Here is a 22,446-nt window from a genome sequence, read left to right on the forward strand (position 1 = left end):
TTGTGAAAGTGACACTAATTAATTACAGAAGTATCCTCACCAATGTTTTAGCCTGACAGCAGTTGTAAAGCTTGAAGGAGCAGTATGCAATGGCCATCCCTTCGTCTACTGACAACGCCACACAGCGCACAAATCCTGTATTTGGCTGTTGGATGGCTGGAGATAAATCTAAATGACCTTCGCCCAACTCAACAACTTTTCCATCAGATTTATTCAGCTTCAGATGAATTGACATGGTATTCTAGACAGCAATCATTATAAATAAACACATTTGTGTAATTCAAAATATTTACATTGATATGATGAAGGAGGTTATGCAAAAATTCCATTTCTCTTAGTGTATGTGTTCCTTAAATAATTTATAATTCTATTAGATTGTTACTTTTGGTTATATCGTTGTAAGCTTTAACCATTTAAGAGTGTACTGTATGATGGGAATATACACAAAAAACTGTTCCTTATGTAGGATGAGCGTATATACAGGGTGATTCATAAACATATGGAGAAACTGTGGAAGCTCGTTCTACATGAAAAAAGTTTATATAAACATGGGTCCGAAAATTCTTCATTAGTGAGTTACAGCTAGCGAAAGTTTTCACACCGATTTCAACTCACTATGTAAAACTTTTCAACTTTGTGAAATTTTTATTCCTTATAGTTAAAAGTAAAATTAACCAGAAAAGATTTTTGTAAACCTATTCAACCAAATTAAGAGTAAATTTTCAAAAGTATCTCCGCCTACTTCAATGCATTTTTCTACTTGTATTTGTTAAAAAAATCTTCATTAATACATCTAAGTAGCGCATCATGGGAATTAACTTTTTGACTTCATAAACTTTCTCCTTCATCCATCCCTGTATACAAAGATTCAACGGCGTGTGCTCTGGTGATCTGGGTGGCCAATGTATAGAACCATGATTGAACTATGTATTTGGAAATGTTGATTCAAGTAGATGGAAACAATATTTGAAAAATTTACGCCATCACATTGGAAGTACGGCTGGCGTTTATTTCATCAAACATTTATTCACTTTCTGTATACTTTACTTACAATGTTTTGTTGAGAGTAAAATTGTTTGCAAGTTTTACTAAAAATTTTGATCTGTTTCTTGGTGAAATAACGAAGTTATTGTTCTCCATAGATGAACAACTAGTTCATTTACAGTTCTGGGATATGTTTTGTTCAATTTATCAAGTCAAAAATAGGTTTAGATCAATGTTTTCTGGTTAATTTTACTTTTTAGTGATAAGAATACAAATTTCACAAAGTTTAAAAGTTTTACATGGTGAGCTGAACTCCGGGTGAAATCTTCGGTAGCCGTAACTCTGTAACAAAACATTTCCAGACTCTTGTTTATTAACTTTTTAGAATATTTTTACATATAGAATGAGCTCTCACAGTTTCTGAATATCTTCGTGAATCACCCTGTATATACATACAAACTCTATTTGTTGAGAGAGCATAGCGCAGTGTATAACATGATATTGGGTGAAGTCTTGCTTGCTTGGCTGTTCTCACGCTTTTGTGATGCACTCACTTTCTCCTGCCAAGGTTCTCCACCTTCCCCTAGCCGCCTTCCCAAGAGCTAAGAATACATATGTATACACATGTTATTTGGATGTCTATTAGTTATTAAAAAAATTATTTAGTAAAAACATATTCTAGTTTTGTACCATTGGATCCTAACCATTTTTAATTACGCGTCCTTATCAATTCATCTCTCAAAGGATAAATATGTGTTTTATATTTTCACAATTCACCAATATAATTAACATTTTTGTGCGCATATTAAATGTTTGTGCAACAAAAAGTTTTTGACTTTGTCTTTTTATCTTCTTATAAATCTGTTTTTCATCAATGCTTATATGAAATTTGTACAAACATAAGTTTTAGAAAATGAAATGATCAAAATGAATGATTCTACATATTGTAAGTCCTATAGATTAATTAATAGCTACTAGGAATGATACTATAACAATTTTATTGTTCGAGTTCTTGCAATGGCAAATAAAAAGAAAATTCTTTGATTTTTTTTTTATAGAAAGCAGAAACAAATGAGAAAAAGGAAGAGAATATAAGAAGAAAGTAATTATACAGGGGATGCAGTTATTTACAGTACCATCTGTGATGTGTGGACATTTTACCTCATCCGTAACTCTGGTGTCATCTTTTCTTTCCCACTAAACAAGACTGTCTTTTTATGAACGGCTGGCTTGATGAGCTCTTTTATAGAAGTGATTTCCTTAGTACTATGTTAGAGCGAAATGTACCAGGAGTTCTGCAGTTTCGACTAGTTTATATCTACCAGTAGAACCTACAATGGGTACAGCAAAAACCTATTTTGTCACATATCCAGGCAATCCAATGGATGTCTGAAGCAACACATTACTAACAAAAATGTGGATATTTTGGAAACCTTAACCTTCTTGTTGTTAACGTTTCAGTAAGCTTAAATATGAGAGAAAACCCACTGCTGCCCGCTTTGACTGATGGAGACTCTAACAGAGCCTAGGTAGCACGACAGAGTGTCCAGTGTTCTTTCTTATGGCGGATGGTTGCACCAGGGGATTTAGGTAAGTGGCAAACCCAATATCTAACTCTTAACCCCCCCAAATATCCTGTATGGATTGAAGGCAGTACTGAGATCACTGAAAGTTGAATTGATGTCAATTCAGATGTGCTCCCGGAAGAGTTGAGATTTTCTCTCATATTAAAATCCCTAAAATTTACTGTTGAGCTACTTTGTTCATTCGAGTTCCCTAAAGGATTACTTGCCATGTGTTTTCAAGGCTAGATTGGTCTAAGGCTCTTTCAGAACTATGATTAGAACTTAAAATAACAACATTTTAAGATATTTGATAGTAAACCATCTTAGATCTGACATCCAGGGAAGAGGAAGGTGTTGAGCACCTTACTAGAATTATAGTACTTCTTGAGATAATTTTGGTAAATAATAACGATATTTAGTCCTTAAATATTATAAACTATTTGGATATCTATATAACAATATTCATACAAGTTCAGCTTTACTTGTCTTATTTATTTCTATTTATCTTCACTGTTCTTAAAACCAAAATCATAATCAGCTCATATCAAGATTCATTTAACACAGACTCACATCTTGTCTAAATAGTATAAAAGGACCTGTCTAAATGATTCCTTGAATCAAAAATTTGTATTTAATAACCAAGAGGGAGATAACATTTGGATGTCCAGAGTGCAGAGGCAACTGCCATAATCAAGGGTTCTCTGAAAAAACTATGAACTTTACTATATAGGAAAAAAAGATAACCACCAGATTTCTGGAAGCTTTCATGGCAAGGTAATTCATTAACCCATTACAAATGCGGTTGGTTGGAAGGGATTGGTATTGTGTGTACTAACATCTTTACTATTAATCTTTTCTGCCTATTATTATTGATTTTCCTGTTTATTCTTTTGCTGGTAATTTTTAAAAGTCAATAGGCCTACTCTTTTAATACCTAAGGTATGTAGATTGTGTTAATTCAACAAAAAACAAAGAAAATACAAACTTTCTTCACATAGTCAGCCATTTTCTCTGAGAATGGGCCAAAAAAGCAAACCCTTGTTTGAAAAAATGCTTTATTGGCAGGCATAGGTATTGTCCTTTGTTCCATGCCAAGGAAACTCCATTCCACAAACACCTCCGGAGACTGTTCTATTTGTCTGAAACATCAGCTGGCATAACACATAAGTATTTTAGGTAAACTATAGTCATTAGCAATGGCACTACATGAGTATTTTGTTTATAACAAGATTTAGGTTGGCAACACTAACGCTGAATATATTTCATTAACTAAGTCCTAGAGTTCCCCCCAGTTTGTATTCGATGTTTGTTGCAGACAAATAACATGTCTTCTCTGGGAGAAATATTTAAATAAAGATAATCTTTTTTTACTGATTTGCTGGTAAATTTGTTTTGGGTTGTTTCTTTAGATTGTGTTACTTTCCCTTAGGAATTATAAAAACTGCAATTAAGAGAAAAATACTCTTTATGTAGATGTAATACAACCCATTCTATGATAAGTTAAGGTTATATAACCTCAAGTGGGTGCCAATAACTATATATTAAAAGTGATGAAATACAGTCATGGGCAGGGAGTGCCAATGCCTGTGTATTGTTTTATGCTGGTGGTGTTTTCAGCATGTCAATGCCAATAAATAGTTTTTATCTTTTAAGATTACCAGTGAACCTCAAGATTATCCCTAAATACTCCTCTTGACGCAACTTTACAAAGCGTGAGGAATGGAATGTCCAAAAAGCTGCAGCATAAAAGCATGGTGTTCCTCAGTCGACAAATCAATTTCGGTTTAGTGACGTTTTCAAAAACCCAACTTGTAGCTCCACCCGTATGAACAAAGGAAGAAGAGGATACACTTGAAAAGTGGATTACTGATTGTTATCGGAAAGGCTTCCCATGATGGAAAGAAGATTTGTACCTGAGCGTTCAGGAATTCTTAAAACAAAATGAAAGATTCAATCTTTTAAAAACAATCTTCCTGGCCTTTGTTGGAATCAAGCGTTTTTTTTTTTTTTTTTTTAAGGCACTGTAACCTAGCTTTAAGGTCTCCTGAAGGAGTAATGTCTGCAAGCTCGTGCATAAGTGAAAACAATATTAAAAATTGGATTAAAACTGTAGAAGATATTTTGAAAAACGGAAATGCACTGAATGTTTTGAAAGACATAATTCGTGCTTTTAATGGTGATGAGACAAACTTGCTATGTCCAAAGGGTTCTAAAGTTTTGGCTCTCATAGAATAAAAAAATTGTATATAAAATTGACAAAGGAAACTCAAAAGCTGTAACTAAGCCTACTGTGATGTTTTCTTTTTCTGCTTGTGGGCGAATCGTTTCACTGATGGTAATTTATCCGTAGCAGAGATTACCATCAATAATTATGAACTCTGTTCCAGACTCATGGGGCATTGGTCATTCGGACACTGGTTGGATGAAATCCGGTCGACTTTGAGTACATTGGTAACGTTTTAATGAACACCTTGAAGAACAGTATCACCCGGCCACTTATCCTTTTCGTAGATGAGCATAAGAGTCATCTCTCTTATCAACTAAGACAGTTTTGTTCTGAACTGCAGATTATATTGATTGTTCTATATCCCAACACTACCAGAAATAATACAGCCTGCAGGTGTTGCTGCAGTTAGGCGAATAAAGTCAGGCTAGAGAAAGGCAGTTATTAATTGGCTAAGTAACCACCTGACAGTCACTTACAAAGAGAATGTTGCACCAATCCTGAAACATGTACTGTATGAGGTCAACCCTCAAACACTTATCAATGGATTTAAAGCTTGTGGCTTGTTTCCTTGGAATTGTTACTCAATTGATTACACAAAGTGTCTTGGTAAAAACCAAGCCAGAGCTTTACAGTTAAGTTGTAAATATGTCATTACACTAAATCAGTTCAAAAGCATTGTAGGAGAGGAAATGCTAGAGAAATTCCTTGATATAGAGTAAGATGTTTTGAAAAATAATGAACCACCAGTTTTTCACACTGTTTCGAGTGTGAAAGGAATTCCAAAAAAAAAAAAAAACGAATCTCAAAAGCCTGGTTCGTTACATACTATCACGGAATCAAAACCATGTTCTTCAAAAACTGTCACTGAACTATGTGTGCTAGAAAGGCCTATTTCCAAAGATGCAACTCATGAATGATGTCAAAAACCAACAAAACTGTGATCCTGAAGTGATTTCACCTGCACCAGATGTCGTCCCCAGTGCAGTACAGTTCGAGGACTTTAGCTGTGCGCGTGCCCTTGAGTGTGTGGTGATAGGCGGGAGGGGTGGCGTTGTAGCATTATGCGCTGCATCCCGAAAACATTTCCTGTGACTCATGGGTAAAACCCTCCTTTCAGGAATCGTATTGGCCCATATAACTCATCACACTCGCTAACATCAGTCTGTTCCATATTGAAGAGCATCGAATACCGACTGCAAAACTAATGAGGGAGGTGCTAAGGGACAAAGCCCTTGGGGGTTGGGCGCCCCCAAGCGTAAATAGCCTTACCTGGTCATGCGGGGCTCTGGCTGGGTGGACCGTTATTTCCTCGGTACTCGTGGGACCTTTTTATGGAGTCTTTTAATAAAAACAAAAAAACACCAACAGATTTAGATCTGGAAGAACTGCAACGGGCAGTTGCATCCGGCACCCAGGCCTTGGATGTATCTGCCTGTTCTTCTAGCGCTACCACCAACGACGACGATGTAGTACTCGATGATGCTAGCGGAAGGGTTGAGTCCATAGACACAGACACTGGAGCATGTGTAATGGACTACAACCTTAAACTCCCCTTTAAACTGCGCAAGCGTTGGGCGATGGAGCAGAAGAAGACCGACGGCACCTGGCTTCCGGACAGTCAATGGAGGAGGCAAACGGGCAAGATGTCGGCCAATGAAAGAAGAAAGATGAGAAAACAGAGGGAGGCAGCACCGGAGGCAACTGCAGGTGCGGTCTCTACTCCTATTGGGAAGAGAGAGGGCGCTCGGGCGGTTCTTCGGCGGAAAAACCCCTGCCGAAGAGGCGCTCGACCGCACCTCCTGAGCAAGCAGCGCATGCGACGAGTACCAATCCCTCAACGGAGGAGGGATTGGGAGAAACATTCAGGGAGGTTCTGACGGGACATAAGCTAGTCTTGGTCCCTGCGAACTTTCCTGAGAGGCGCCTCTCAGAGGAGGAGGCTATGGAGCTTCGGGGGCGCATTCTCGACGAGGTACTCTCAGCAGAGGGTGTGTGCCTGCAGTTCAAGAGGTGTTTCCCGGAAAGGGGGCTCTCGTCATGCTCTGTGGCAGTGACGAGACCAGGGATTGGCTGCGGTGTCTGGCTCCGGGGCTGGGGATCGGTGGCCCTGGGGGAATAGGGGTGATCTGTGGGGACTACAAAGACCTCATAAGATCTACCAAGGTCTTCCTAAGGGTTGATGGTCCCATGGCCGAGAAGGACTCTGCGACCATTCTCAAGGCCATAAACAAACAGAATGCTGGGATCTCTGTGTCGGACTGGAGGGTTGTTGGAGATGTCCACACGGGAGATTCCAGAACTCTCGTAATTTTAATGGATGAACAATCTTCAACCACTCTTAAGGGGAGGGGCTGGAGGGTGTTCATTGGTTTGGAGCAGGTCCAGCTGAGGGCGCGGGGTGGGGCGGTTGATCATGGGGATCAAGGTTCTTCAGATCAACCTGCAGCACAATAAGGCTGCCTCGGCTTTATTCTGCAGACGCTTCCTGTCGGAAGATTTCCACGTGGCTCTGATACAGGAACCTTGGATCAGCAAGGGAAAAATATCAGGGCTTTCAATGACAGGGGTGAAAATAGTTAGTGCCCAGGTTGAAAATGCCAGGACATGTATTGTTGTAAGCAACAAGGTGGACAGCATTCCTGTTCTGGAATTTTTGTTGCAGGGATCTCGCCACAGTCAGGCTGATGGTGGCTGGTACTGGACGAGCCCTGCTAGTTGCATCATCATATCTACCGTATGATGATGCGGAGTCCACGCCCTCCAGGGAACTGGCTGCCTTGGTGGACCATGTTGGGAGGAGTGGAGCGGAACTGGTGGTGGGATGCGACGCCAACTCGCACAACGAGGCGTGGGGCAGCACCAACACCAATAACAGAGGTAAGTTACTTCTAGAATATATAATGTCCCGTAGCCTAATGATTGCAAATGTGGGAAATGTGCCCACGTTTCGCACGAGGACAAAAAGGGAGGTGCTAGATGTGACCATGATGTCGGAGGGTATGGATGGTCGGATGCATGGCTGGCATGTGTCTGACGAGCCTTCCCTCTCTGATCATGCTCACATCTGTTTTAAGATCGGTGAACAGATGCTGGAAAAAGTTCAGTATAGGAATCCGAGGAACACAAACTGGGTATCATACAAGGAAAACCTCAGGGCACGGCTGGATTCTGATTCCACTAATGGGAAACGGATTCACAGCGCGGCGCAGCTTGACGAATCTGCTGACGGTCTAACTTCTGCGATTATCGGCTCCTTCGATCTCAGCTGCCCGGTTATCAACAAAAACAGATCAAAGGTAGCCTGGTGGAGCTCTGAACTGGCCTCTTTGAGGAAGAGGGTCAGGGCTCTATTCAGGAGAGCCAAAACTTGGGGCACTTGGGATACCTACCATGAGGCTCTTGCACTGTACAACCGCAAGGTTCGTACGGCTAAGAGGTTAGCCTGGAAGAAGCTCTGCACCGATATTGACAGTGTGCAGGGCAGTGCAAGGCTGCAAAAGCTATTGGCAAAGAATCCCATCTCGCCGCTTGGTAGTCTCAAGGACGATCAAGGTGTTTACATTACTGAGCCGGAAGGAGTTCTGAAAGTTATGATGGGAACACACTTCCCGGACTGTATTGTTCATGAGGGTGAACAGCCACCCGAAAGTGAGGGGAGACATGCGGGTCGCGCCACCCATTCGCAGTGGAGTCTGGCGCACCGTATTGTTACCTTCAGTAGGATTGAGTGGGCTATTAACTCATTCAGTCCTTACAAGGCTCCTGGGGGTGACGGGTGAGACCGGTTTGCTTGCAGCGGGGATGGACATTCTCCTTCCACAGCTGTGCAGACTGTTCAGAGCCTCCGTGGCTCTCAGGTACATCCCACTATCCTGGATAGTGTCCAGAGTGGTGTTCATACCGAAGCAGGGGAGAGCGGGCATGGATCGGCCGAAGTCTTTCAGGCCGATATGCCTGTCCTCCTTCCTTCTCAAAACCATGGAGAAAATGGTTGCCAGGTTTGTTTGGGAGGGAGCTCTTCTGGAGCGACCTTTGCATCCTAACCAGCATGCCTACACTCCAGGAAAGTCATGCGACTCGGCCCTGCATCAATTGGTATGCAGGATTGAGAAGACGCTGGCGGCAAAATAGGTAGCTATAGGAGTCTTTTTAGACATTGAAGGTGCCTTTGATAATACAGCCACTCAGGCGATTATCAATGCGGTCTCGGGACGTGGCGTTGATGGTCAGGTGTGTGACTGGATGGGGGCCTTGCTCACGGACAGGGTTGTTGTTTCAACCCTCATGGGAGCAAGTTTTAGTGCGAAGGCTACGAGGGGCTGTCCGCAGGGCGGCGTCCTCTCTCCTCTTCTGTGGAACCTGGTTGTGGATGACCTGCTAAGTTCTTTGAATAGCAGCGGTGTCTTTGCACAAGGGTACGCAGATGATATTGTGATTCTTGTGAGTGGCAAGTTCAACACAACAATCACGGAACTGACCAATGCTGCTCTGAACATGGTGGGAAACTGGTGTGATAAGGTTGGCCTCACCGTCAACCCCACCAAGGCTGCCGTGGTTGCCTTTACCAGGAGGCGACAGATGGAGAGCATTGGTCCCTTTCTATTTAAAGGCTCACCCGTTGAGCTGAAACCTGAGGTCAAGTACCTGGGCGTGATCCTAGATAGGGTTCTAAACTGGGGACCTCATCTAGAAAGGGTCATTGCCAGGGGTAAGTGGTCTCTAATGTAATGCAGACGTGTGATAGGTGGGCCCTGGGGACTGAAGCCGAGGCTCTTGTACTGGCTTTATGTTTCCGTGGTCAGACCTGCACTAATGTACGGAGCTGTCGTATGGTGGCCAAAAACGGAAGCCAAGACGGTGGTAGCACGTCTGGCAGGTATCCAAAGGATGGCCTGCCTCGCTATCACAGGGGCTTTTCCTAGTGCGCCGGGCGCGGCTCTGGACTGTTGTCTTAATCTCGCCCCCTGGACATTGTCATTCGAGCTATGGCCAGGAAGAGTGCCTACTGTCTTCAGCAGACGGGACTCTGGTCGGGCTGCAGCGGTGGGCACTGCAGAATTGGCACTCTGATACAGGAGGATGTTTTGCACATGATCTCTGATCAGATGCCACAAAAGTTTTCCTTTGACAAACCCTTTAGGATTATTTTACCCTCAAGGGATGATTGGTCAGAGGGGAAGCAACCTCTTCCACCAGCGGAGCTCGAATGGTACACAGACGGCTCCAAAACAAAAAGCGGCACAGGCGCTGGAATTCTGGGAGTGAGACCATGTAGGGAGCTGGTGGTTCCTATGGGTCCGTATCCGACAGTCTTTCAAGCGGAGGTCGCAGTCATTATGGAATGTGCTTGTGAGAATCTTCGTCTGCAATATAGGGGCAAGACGATTAACATTTTCACGGACAGTCAGGCGCTGATGGCGCTGGATTTTTGCGCAATCAAATCCAAACTGGTTTGGGATTGCTATCAGACCGTTTCCTCCCTTGCCAGAATCAACAATGTAACCGTTTGTTGGGTTCCTGGTCATGAGGGGATTCCTGGGAACGAAAGAGCTGATGCCTTGGCCAACCAGGGCTCAGCAACAATTATGACGGGCCCTCAACCATTCTGCGGTGTTCCAAAGTGTGAATCCTCTAGGGTTGTCTCGAAATGGATTCGCGCGGAGCATGGGAGAAGGTGGAGGTTGCATCCGGGTTTGAGAGTGAGTAGAATGGTATTACAGTCACCTTCCTCCAAGGTGGCCTCGGATCTTCTCTCATTAAACAGATCATGCACACAGATGTCTTCTAAGGTCATTGGTCTCATTACGGGGCATGGTCACCTGAGGAAGCATCTACACAGAGTTGGCATCCTTCAGGAGGATCCGCTCTGTGGAAGGTGTAATGAGCAGGAGGAGACTGCTGAGCACCTGCTCTTTGATTGCCCTGCAATAGCAAGAGAGCGGTATGCCATCTTTGGTAGCTTGAACAGGGGTGGCGAGTTTTCCCAAGAGGACTTGATAGGTTGTTTTCGGCGGTTTGTTGAACTGCTGAAGTTGTAGACTGGTAGGCCTCATGGTGTTTCCGAGGTGCGCAAAAGGCCCTTTAGGCTTAAGTGCATGGCAGTAGGCCGCCCCAAGGAAAAAAAAAAAAAAAAAAAAAAAAAAAAGGACAAAATAGATAGTTTGAGGTGGGTATTAAAGGACCTGGGATTTACTTGGAGAAGGACGGCAAACAATAGGACATTATTAATTGAAAAGCCAGAAATCCGAGAGAAAAGGATAACGTACTTGAGAGCGTTAAAAATTACAGGGATCAAGGACGCCCCATAATTTATTTAGACGAATCTTTTATACTATTGTCTCACGTATCTAACCAAACTTGGTCGGATAGCTCAAATGAAGGGTTACACGAGCCAATTTCCAAGGGCGAGTGACTAATAATTATTCATGTGAGTGGAGAGAAAGGGTTCGTGCCCAATGCTTTTATGTGTTGGAAAGCAAGCATCCATAGTGGAGACTACCACGACAATGTGAATTGGGACATATTTATGAAGTGGATAAAGGAAAAGTGTTACTGAATTTGGAACCAAATTCAGTACTGGTAGTTGATAACGCGCCCTACCATAACATACAAATTGATAAAGCCCCTACTTCAAAAAGTAGGAAGCAAGATATGAAGGTGTGGCTGTCAAAAAACGGAAACCATTCTGCGACTCTACGCTTTTACCTGAACTCTACAAAATTGTGCAGCTATATAAACCAAGGCATGTCCGGTACGCCTTGGACGAAACTGTTCAACTAGAGGGTCATGACATCTTACGACTTCCGCCCTACCACACACACCTCAATCCTATTGAGTTAATTTGGGCCGAAGTTAAAAGTTATGTGGCTATGAGAAATACATCTTTCACTATGTCTCAAGCTAAAGCTCTATGCGAAGACAAGATTTCAAGTATAGGCCCAGAAGAGTGGTCAGTAAAGTGCAAGCACGTGGAGAAACTCGGAAGGGACTATGCAGCTGCAGAACCCCAGATTGACAATATTATAGAATCCATTATTATATCAGTTGGTTTGGATACAGAGAGCAGTGACAGTGACCCAGAAGAGGAGGACAATTTGAGTGGGATTGAAGAACTCCAATGAAAAAAAAACAATCATTTTAAGTAACGTTTGTTATTAGAAAATTATATTCTAGCATTTTAATTACCTAAATATTATTGAAGTGATTGTAAATTAAATAATAAGAGAATACCAAATAATAGCAATAATAGGACTTATCCTTGCTTTTCAGTTGTTATATTGTTGTTGTTTAACATGTTTTTGAAAATAACGTATTTGTCAATACTAATCGGCAAATCGAAATCGTCAGTTTAAAGTCGTTAAAGAGATTGTTGCGCTTTCATCTCAGCGGCTAGCACGTAAATGCAACCCGCCTTACAGATAGCGTTTGTTTGTTGAAAGGGTAGTATTAGGGCTGCACGAGCACAGCTAAATTCCTCCAACTGTACAGCTTGACTCTACATATCTGCAGGAATTAGAGACAAATAAGGAACTTTACCATACCTATTGTACAATATCTAGAAAAAGTTGAGTGAAGGTTTATTCATTGCGCTTCCAGCTTTGCCTCTGGAAGCAGTGATCTGTTTCTTACTACAGATCTCAAAATGTATATTTCTCAAGCACAAACAGTACTGTGATCTACTAAATTAGAAACAACAGACCTAGCCCTATTAAACCCAGTTTCTTACTACAGATCTTCTCAAAATGTAGTTTTCTCAAGCACAACCAATATTGTGATACTGAATTAGAAATAGCAGACCTACCTCTAATAAACCCAGTTTCTTACTACAGATCTAACTAGAAAAGGGAGATTTACTGGAGATGTGAGTGTTCAAATCTTATTTTTATTTAAAATATGACTTTCATTTTTCACCCTTTTTTTGCTTCTGTGTTTTACTTACTTCAGATAATTTATGAGATTATTATCCAACTCAACTTCGTAAATGGATATCTCAAATTGGCAAGTATACTGGTGTTGTCCATTCATAGGAATAAGTTCTTTTATTTCTGCCATATTAATATTTCTGAGATGATTTCTTTTATATTTTTATGTCACATTTATTAAATTTTGATTTCTTATTTCATTGATATAATTTCATAACATTCACCAGCACATGATTCTTTACGAGACCTCTTGAACACATCAACATTTTGGATTTTGGTTATACCACTGTAATTTATCTGTTTTTGTTTATATTCTATTGTGTTGACTGCAGTTGTTGTCAAATAAATGTATAATTTTAAAACATATGAAAATAAATTACACTTACTTGATTTATCAGTGTATAACCTTTTATAGATAATGCTGTAATAGACCTAATTTAATGAAGACCTGTATTTTACAGAGATTAGAACCCATAGTTTTGAATTTCCAAAGAATAGATCTCACATTCATTTGGGGATTGTGTGGTATAGATTTGTACTTCATTTGATTCATCTTGTAATTACCTCATTTTTATGAATTCAACTTGAAACATTGGGTGGTTTTTATTATTGTCCGAGTTTACATAATACAGCATGTTTAATACTTTTCTACAGTGCATTTTATCTTGCTCTTTCTTTTCTTTACCACTAAATAGTATGCATCAATATTTAAAGTGGTGAGAAGTTTTAGCATTGGATGCAATATCTTCTCATAGACTGTTACATAACTAAACCCAGTGGTTAGTCATCACCCTAACTAATGTTATAAATGTGAAAATAAGTTTGTTATGCTTTCAGGCGTAAACTATTCAACCGATTGTAATGAAATTTTACATGGATATTCTTAGGATTCCTGGTAAACATGTAGTCCTATACCTATTTTGCAAATCCCTCCAGGCTATGCCTCTCTGGTCTCTAAAGCTGTGAAAAATCCTATCTTGGTCACTAAAGTTTCATTATAGCAAACAAATGTTATTAATTGAAAGAACCTGTTAACGTAATCAACTGTTCTGTGTAAAAATTGTTTTATGATAGCACAACCTAAAGTTTAATTAATTTAACCAGTATTTTCAATTGGTTTACATTTATAGTTTGAAACCAAAGAGTAAGCTTGATAGTAACAACAGCACAGAGTAAGAAAATATCTAAATAAGAGAATTAAAAGTTTTAGGAAAAATATACTTTCTGTTATAAAACCTATCTTAGTTGTCTTTTGATAGAAGGAGGCTTCTCAGATCTGTGTATCTATATATATATATATTTTCCTGGTCTGGAAAGAAGTTAAAATCAACTATGAAACAAAAATACTAAGACAGCAGTAAATTACAATGGCTATAAATAAACACTTTTTACATATTGCAATGAAGGAGGAGGAGCTCTTCTTATTGGAATATAAATTTTCTATTATTTCACAAAAGAAAACTCACAATTATCCAATAATTAGTGTATTTTTCACGAGGCCTTTCCGACATCGAAGATGCCATCATCACCTGATGATGGCATCTTCGATGTCGAAAGGCCTCGTGAAAAAATACACTAATTATTGGATAATTGTGAGTTTTTTCTTTTGTGAAAAAATAATAGAAAACTTTTTACATATTTTCTTGATCTTCGCAAAAAGGCAAATTCACTTGAACCAGAAGTCCTCATACACTAGCAAAGTCTATGAAATTGCGTACAAAACTGTGGGTAATTGCTAGAATATTATTATATATTGTAGTGTAGTCACAATACAATAAAATATAGGTAAAATATTTAGTAAATAGAGCTTTTAAGGTTCAATGTTAAATATGTTCATATTATTATTAAGAAACCGTTGAGATTATAAAATGAGTAAACCATGTATTGTTGGTATTTATAAACCATGTAATATTAAGAATATTTAATGATTAAATATTACAATCTCCGGTTCACTTACATAAGAAGAATAGCAAAACTGTTGTGTAGTATCTGACCTATCATTTCTAATGGCAATGCAATTTATTTGATAGCTTTTTCAAGGATTATGATAGGCTAGACTATACGCTGGGAGGTGGGAACACACTTTATTTATTGAGATTATCAGAGTTATTTGTATTTTAAGATTTATCACAAATACAGCAGCTGTTATGTCAGGTGTTACAAGAAAACTAATATCAGGGATGTCGTTTCATCACTAATCGACTGTTGTCAATAACTTTGTTCATCTTTCATAACTAATTCTTATCTTTCACAGGAATGTGCTCCACACTCAAACAGTATTATTAGTACAGTACAGTCTTACAGTTACCTTAGTACTGGTTACATACATGTCTCACTCTCATGTGTTATTGGAGAGTGGAGTGCAAGTACAGTACAGTCTTACAGTTACCTTAGTACTGGTTACATACATGTCTCACTCTCATGTGTTATTGGAGAGTGGAGTGCAAGTACAGTACAGTCTTACAGTTACCTTAGCACTGGTTGAAATATATGACTCACTCTCATGTGTTATTGGAGAGTGGAGTGCAAGTACAGTACAGTCTTACAGTTACCTTAGTACTGGTTACATACATGTCTCACTCTCATGTGTTGTTGGGGGGTGGAGTGCAACTCCTCGCACCCTCATAAATCCACTTATGAGCATATAGGTATTTACAGAAAATATTAAAAACTTATCTTGAGAAAAGGACTGTACTAGTTTATTTATTAATCCTTCTCTGTCTTTGCATAAGGTTTGCAAAACACATTCTAATGCATGGATGTTGCGGTATCCAACATCTTTTCATCTTTTGTTCCAGCAAAATCTTAAGATTAAATAATAGAGTGTCACATCTTTAGTGTATAGAGATAACGTATTCTGAATATGTCACATTACTACCCTCACTTATAGTCATGTTAAAAGTAATCTTAATATAGTAAAGTAAAGTAAAGATGTCTTATTTTACCAGGCAAAGTTGGGGCCAAGAAGCTTTTTCCAACACTTAACCTGAGGACCAACATCTTAAAAGGTGACCTACGAACCAATGGTTGGACAAGCGGACAGCTTGCATGGACAGGATCGTTCAGCCGTCACCCATCCAAGCAGCAGCCACGCTCGACACAGCTTGATCCGGTTATCTTGCAATAACCGTCGTGCCCGCTGCACTATGTCATTGGCATGTTAGCCAGTGCCTTGAATTAAGACCAATTTAAAGTCATATGAGTGATATAACTTGCTTGGGTTTTGTGTAGGGATCGTCATATCTGGTAGTAAAGAATAAATCTGAATACTTATAAATTAGTATTAATTAGAGAGGTATAATTCAAGGTAAAACTGTTAACTGATGCAATTTCAGACAAGTTGGATATGTTGGTTGGAAGTTGGGTGCTATGTGAATATTTACTTTTAGTGTTATCCCCCACATCCCCTCCACCCATAATTACACCACTGAATCATACCATGGTCTTTGGATACAAACCATGTTTGGCTGTTTACACAATTAACACTATTGTATCATAACAGTATGTCCTTCATTAGAAGAGGTAATATCATGGCCCGGAACACCAGTCCTGAACCTGTAAGGGTAAGGTATTAAAATAATGTTTTTTAGTTTCACAAGTGAATAGAATAATAGTTTAATCTTTATAGAATTTTATTGCAATTCCATCAAAACAATGCAATTATTATTAATTTGCATTTTTAATTACCACAAAGTCGCCATGAGGTCCTCGTAGTCCAAGAAAGAAACCATATTGGTTTTGGAGTGAAAAGGACAGTCTGTCTGATTGCATGTGTGATAACTCTTAATAATAAGATCCTAGACTTAAAACTTCATTTTATAGAACATTTTTTATCTCAGTTTTCAAGTTATTGAGTACATATAGATCCAATGATAATAAAAAACAATGTTTCAGTTTTCAGTTGTCCACAAAATGTACTTACTTTCTTTTTCAACTATTATACAGGGTGATTCAAAACTAAACGGCAAATCTCTCGGGAGCTTATTCTATAGCTAAAAACAAGGTAAAAAAGTTCATATAACCATATGCCCGGAAACGCTTCGTTAGCGAGTTACGCCTAGCGAAAGATTTCGCCCGGATTTCAGAAACCCTTGGTGAAGTTAGGCGTATAAAAATGGTAATAAAGGTAGTTACAAAGATACAAATACGATTGGTTTTTTTATGTTTTTATATCTGACAAATTTATTAAAATTCGTCCCCAGAGCTGTAAATGCAATACTTTCAGAGATATCTTACGTAAAACACAAGAATTGGTGCAAAGAAATAACACATTTTTGTGTTTAACGTAAGATTACTTCCATAAATGTTAAATAACGGTCATTTTTTTCTTAAACAGATTTTGTAGAAACATTTAATTCTGAAAAGATTCATGTGAATTACTTAGGAAAAAAATTAATAATAGGTATTGAAAAATTTAGCTTTATTTAAAAATAAAACAGACGCACAAAAATGCATATTCTTATCTGCATAAAATATTAAACTAATGTTTAGGTTGTGAGTAACAGCTGATCATTTATTCTAGACTGAACATTAACATAAAATGTATTTACCTTTATAAAAACTGTAATAATCACCTATAATAGTTGCTCAAAGTGTCCTCCGTTGTTAGCAATGCACGTTTTCGCACGACGAATCCACTCTTTTCTAGCGCGTTTCATAACGTTTGGAGCATTCTTGATAGTTTCTGCCGCCTCTGTAATGCGATTACGTAACTCCTCTATGGTGTTAATCCGTTTTGAATAAACAATTGACTTCATCCAACCCCATAAGAAAAAGTCTGCTGGCGTGAGGTCAGGAGAACGTGGGTGGCCATTTTACTGGTCCATTTCGACCAATCCATTGTTCTACCGTATGTATCATTTAAATAGTTTTTCACATCATTAGAAAAATGTGGAGGTGCTCCGTCGTGTGCATAAACCATGCATTTATTCTGTTTTGAACAGGAATATCTTCCAAGAAGGTAGGCACGTTTGTTCTTAAAAAATTTAAGTACGCTACTCCATTAAGTCGATTAGGGAGGAAAAATGGACCAATCAAATTATCACCCAGAACACCAAGCCATACATTGACTGAAAATGTTGTACGTTGAAAATGCCTCGTCGCAGTTTCATGTGGGTTGTCGTACGCCCAAGTATGGGTATTACGAAAATTTACAATTCCATTTCTAGTAAAAACAGGATTCATCCAGTAACGAGAATACGCCGAAGAAAATACTGATGTCGTAAACAATTTCTTCTTAACCAGCGGCAGAACATCTTCCGTTTATTAAGATCTTGCGGTAATAAGTCTTGAACACGTGTTATATGGAATGGGTACAACTGTGCTTCATGAAGTGTCCCGCCATACGCTTGACTGGCAAATATTTAACTGACGTGATAATCGTCTGGTGCTTGTGGTTGGTGATAATTCTACAGCATTTATTATTGCTTGTTCATTATTATAGTTCCTTGCGCTACGTTGACGACCAGTATCTATTCGCTTCGGTTTAAAACTACCAGTTTCTTTAAGTCGTCTCTCCACAGCTTCAAATGTTTTGCGGATCAGGTGTTCTTCGATGTGGAAAAGTATCACGATATTCCTGAACTGCAGCTAAACAATTCTTGTTAACTTTGCCGTTAAATCAGTATCATGTCCGTATACTCTTCAAACGAATACATACCATTTACATTATCTGCCATTATTTACTAAGATAATTACATACACTTTTATAAAAATATTTAATAAAAATATTTTAAAAATAAATATTTAATAAAGTATTTTTATACACTTGTATAAAATATTTCCAAATAATCACAGGATCTCACAAAATACAATCTTCACACGCCACAATACAAAAACCTCCATAAAGGTTATTCAAATATTACTTCATGAACTTAATTGTTGATCAGCTGATATTGCCAACCTTTGCAAAGAAAATATGACGATAAAAAGTGTTGAATAAATGATCAGCTGTTACTCACAACCTAAACATTAGTTAATATTTTATGCAGATAAGAATATGCATTTTTGTGCGTCTGTTTTATTTTTAAATAAAGCTAAATTTCAATACCTATTATTAATTTTTTTCTTAAGTAATTCACATGAATCTTTTTCAGAATTAAATGTTCTACAAATCTGTTTAAGAAAAAAATGACCTTTATTTAACATTTATGGAAGTAATCTTACGTTAAACACAAAAATGTGTTATTTCTTTGCACCAATTCTTGTGTTTTACGTAATGATATCTCTGAAAGTATTGCATTTACAGCTCTAGGACGAATTTTAATAAATTTGTCAGATATAAAAAACATAAAAAAAACAATCGTATTTGTATCTTTGTAACTACCTTTACCATTTTTATACGGCCTGACTTCACCAAGGGTACTGAAATCCGGGCGGAAATCTTTCGCTAGGCGTAACTCGCTAACGAAGCGTTTCCGGGCATATGGTTATATGAACTTTTTTACTTGTTTTTAGCTATAGAATAAGCTCTCGAGAGATTGCCGTTTAGTTTTGAATCACCCTGTAATATATATATATATATATATATATATATATATATATATATATTAAATACAAGTTTTTTTTATTTACTTTTGTGATGTGTCTGACGAAGATCCACCCCCCCCCCCCCCCACCCCCCCCCCCCCCCACCCCCCCCCCCCCCCACCCCCCCCCCCCCCCACCCCCCCCCCCCCCCACCCCCCCCCCCCCCCAAGCCACATCATCCCAAGCTGAATCCAAAACGCAAGCGAGCAACTCCCGTTTCCCCATCCTAACCAGATACGATGGTCTGGCAGGTAGTTTTAAACCATCCTGAGCAGATACTTCGAGATCCCCAAAATGAGAGATCCAAAAAATCCAGGATCCAGCAGCAGGGGCAGGTTTTGGGAGATCCTGAAATTTCTTTCCAAGACCTCCAACATTTAAATCCATTTTGCTGAAATTAAAAGCACTCTTGATGTCCAGAGTGACCACCAGTACTATCTCCCTGGAGTAGTGGTTGCTCTGCTGAAATATACTCACCACTTCTTTGATGGCACCAATGGTTGATTTTCTCTGCCTGAAGCCATACTGCGGTGCGGAGAGGACGCCAGCTTCCTGAATCGCCTTGTCAGACGTGGTGGGAGAAATTTCTCTAATAGCCTAGCTTCCCTACAACATCGACCATACAGAGAGGCCTATACGCCGTTGGGGAGCTTGGATCACCTTACATTTGATGATCAAAAATAGAAGCCGCCTCTTCCAGATTTGTGACAAGCGCTCTTCTCCAAGCAGCGTTTGTACATCCTAATTAGCACTTCCGGAAACACCTCCATGAGCACGTTCAGCACTTCCCAGGTATGTTATCTGGACCTTTCTTCTCAATTGCAGCCTTACCGTCCTCGGCTTCAGTGCAACAATCATTGTCACGCATTTCAAGAGCAACTCGAGGCTCAACCCTACGGACAAATACATGTGAATCGAGCACACCCTTTAGCGCATCACAAAACTATGATTTTCCTTATGAATTTGATCCTAGGTCTCCTGACCCCGTTTTTGTCATGGATCGGATCTCAATTTCCATATTCTCAGATTTAGGTTTTGCTCAAATGTCTCCAAGCACCTAAGCGAAGGTCGCCTTCTATAGGCTTGATGAGGAGCGCCTCCGTACGCGCCTTAGACACCCTTTCGCATTGACGATGACGGTGGAATTGATGCCATTCCTGCCTCTGCTACATCAGACACTAAGCGTTTTTGGCCTTCTGGCGGCTCTTCTCGCTCCATTGGGTAGCCCAGACGTTGGTGATTTTACGTGAGAGTCGGAGAGAGCTCGTCGTGGAAATTTCCCAGGTGACACTATGTCCTCCGCTTTGTTTTTTGTTTTTTTTTACATCTTCGCTCCTCTTAAACAAATAAAGACCCAGAGAAGAGAAGGTTATGTGCTCCATTTTTGCCCTATTACGGCAATCAGGGAATATTCCAGACCTGTTCTCCATTCTTACCTGTATCTGGTGGAGAGAGGTACGAATTTATTATCGAATGACATACTCTTAAGAACACGGATAGCTGTACAACAAAAGGTATTTTATATTTATTCAATGTCGATTTCATACATTATGGATGTAAAGGTCTTCAACATATAAAAATGTCGTGTGAAAACACCTTTGTTATTGATTTTATGTCTCATGTATATTCAGTTTCATTGGGTTTTGGTGGGAAATGCACCAGATTTACAGTTTAAAAGAAATAACCTTCTTTACTTAAAAAATATTCAATTACTAGATTGAGCACTGCTAAAGTCACATGTTTTATTAACATAAATAGTAAATAACGAGAATTTTATTTCCAATCATTAATTATAAATAACATATAGAAAACAATAGTTATATGTTTTTACAATTTTGTAATATTAAATGATTATATTGGTCATCATTTGTAACAGTGATAGACTAATAACATGTTAACAATACAATTGATGAAACCGATTTTAATACATTAATATTAATTTGTTGCTAATTGGCAATTTGCAATGTACGATTGACACAGAACCTATTATTTCCTGATTTATTTAATCTTCCATTATTTTAATATTACGCAATATAGATCAATGAAGAGAACAATCTTGTTCCCGTCTTGCGGCAACCTTGGCTCGCAGTTCTTGTCATTTTCCCTCCGGAAGTGCAAAGTTAGTTCCGTAATTTGTGTCTTGAAGAGTTTTAAACATTTTTGCCAAGTAAATTTAAGTTTGTCATTAATTTCTTTTCTACTAAAAGGGAAGAATTCCGGGTATCCTTGGTTAACAATTTGTTCATTAAAAAGACTGAATGCACACCAGAGTACACAAAAGCTCTTGAGGTTAGAACGAACACAAAGTTATAAATAATTATACTGTATACTATATACAGTAGTTCCTAACCATGTCAAAATTGTTACTTTATATAGAATCAATAATGGATTCCCAGTTGATCAGATGTATTCTAGAGTTTGCCTTTTGATACACGATAACATCGATGTCCATACGGTAGTCTATGGTTGTCTCTACCCGGTGCTGAGGCGCAGTAAGTGAATGCGACTAGGTAATACCGTTTTATGAAAACAAACCTCATACTTTGCCATACTGCCACCTTTTGATACACGATAACATCGATGTCCATATGGTAGTCTATGGTTGTCTCTATCCGGTGCTGAGGCGCAGTAAGTGAATGCGACTGGGTAATACCGTTTTATGAAACAAAACCTCATACTTTGCGATACTGCCACCTTTTGATACACGATGACATCTAACGTCTAACCGTAGGAACAGATTCGATTCCTGGGGAGGACAAAAATTTAAAAATGTGTTTGGAAGTATAGTAAACTATTTTTTTAAGGTATAGTTGACTGATCAAAATGCAAGAATTCTAAAAAAACCAAAAATGTCGCGGTTTAGATCATCGGATCATCTTAGCGGGGTAGCATTCGCGTTGTGTAGGCCTACATCATCTGGTAGTTGTATACGGAAAATAGCGAACTGTATATATGGAAAGCATATATATATATAGGCTACAATGTAATGGTTACTTAAGAATGGCACCACCGATAAATATAAATTCAAATGTGTCCTCATATATTTTTATGTTGCCAATAAATAAGGCTTAATATATGCATGAAATATTAAATTCAAAATCATGATTTTTTTTTAAATTTAAGGGTAATATTGTAGATTTTGTTACAAAATAAAAATTTGCCTCAAAGAATACTTTAAGGAGAAAAATAACTGAGGACCACAATGACAGGGAATTATTTC

General features: G+C 38.9%; 1 protein-coding gene across 5 annotated transcripts in view; it reads right to left on the minus strand.

Annotated features, from left to right (window-relative positions):
* LOC124355282 overlaps positions 1–13,010 on the minus strand; it is a 30,532-nt gene extending 17,522 nt beyond the window's left edge. For 2 of the 5 annotated variants that reach the window (XM_046806339.1, XM_046806340.1), the window contains exons 1-3: positions 12,716–13,010; positions 3,535–3,688; positions 41–241 (exon numbers count right to left, since the gene is read on the minus strand). In XM_046806339.1, coding sequence (XP_046662295.1) covers positions 41–241; positions 3,535–3,688; positions 12,716–12,828 — 468 coding nt within the window. In that variant the 5' untranslated portion in view covers positions 12,829–13,010. Of the gene's footprint in view, positions 1–40; positions 242–3,534; positions 3,701–12,715 lie in introns of all 5 variants that reach the window. The other 3 variants (XM_046806343.1, XM_046806342.1, XM_046806341.1) reach the window with 2 other exon arrangements.
* Positions 13,011–22,446: the final 9,436 nt, after the last annotated feature.

Source organism: Homalodisca vitripennis, chromosome 2, assembly GCF_021130785.1.
Source record: "Homalodisca vitripennis isolate AUS2020 chromosome 2, UT_GWSS_2.1, whole genome shotgun sequence".
NCBI lineage: Eukaryota > Metazoa > Arthropoda > Insecta > Hemiptera > Cicadellidae > Homalodisca > Homalodisca vitripennis.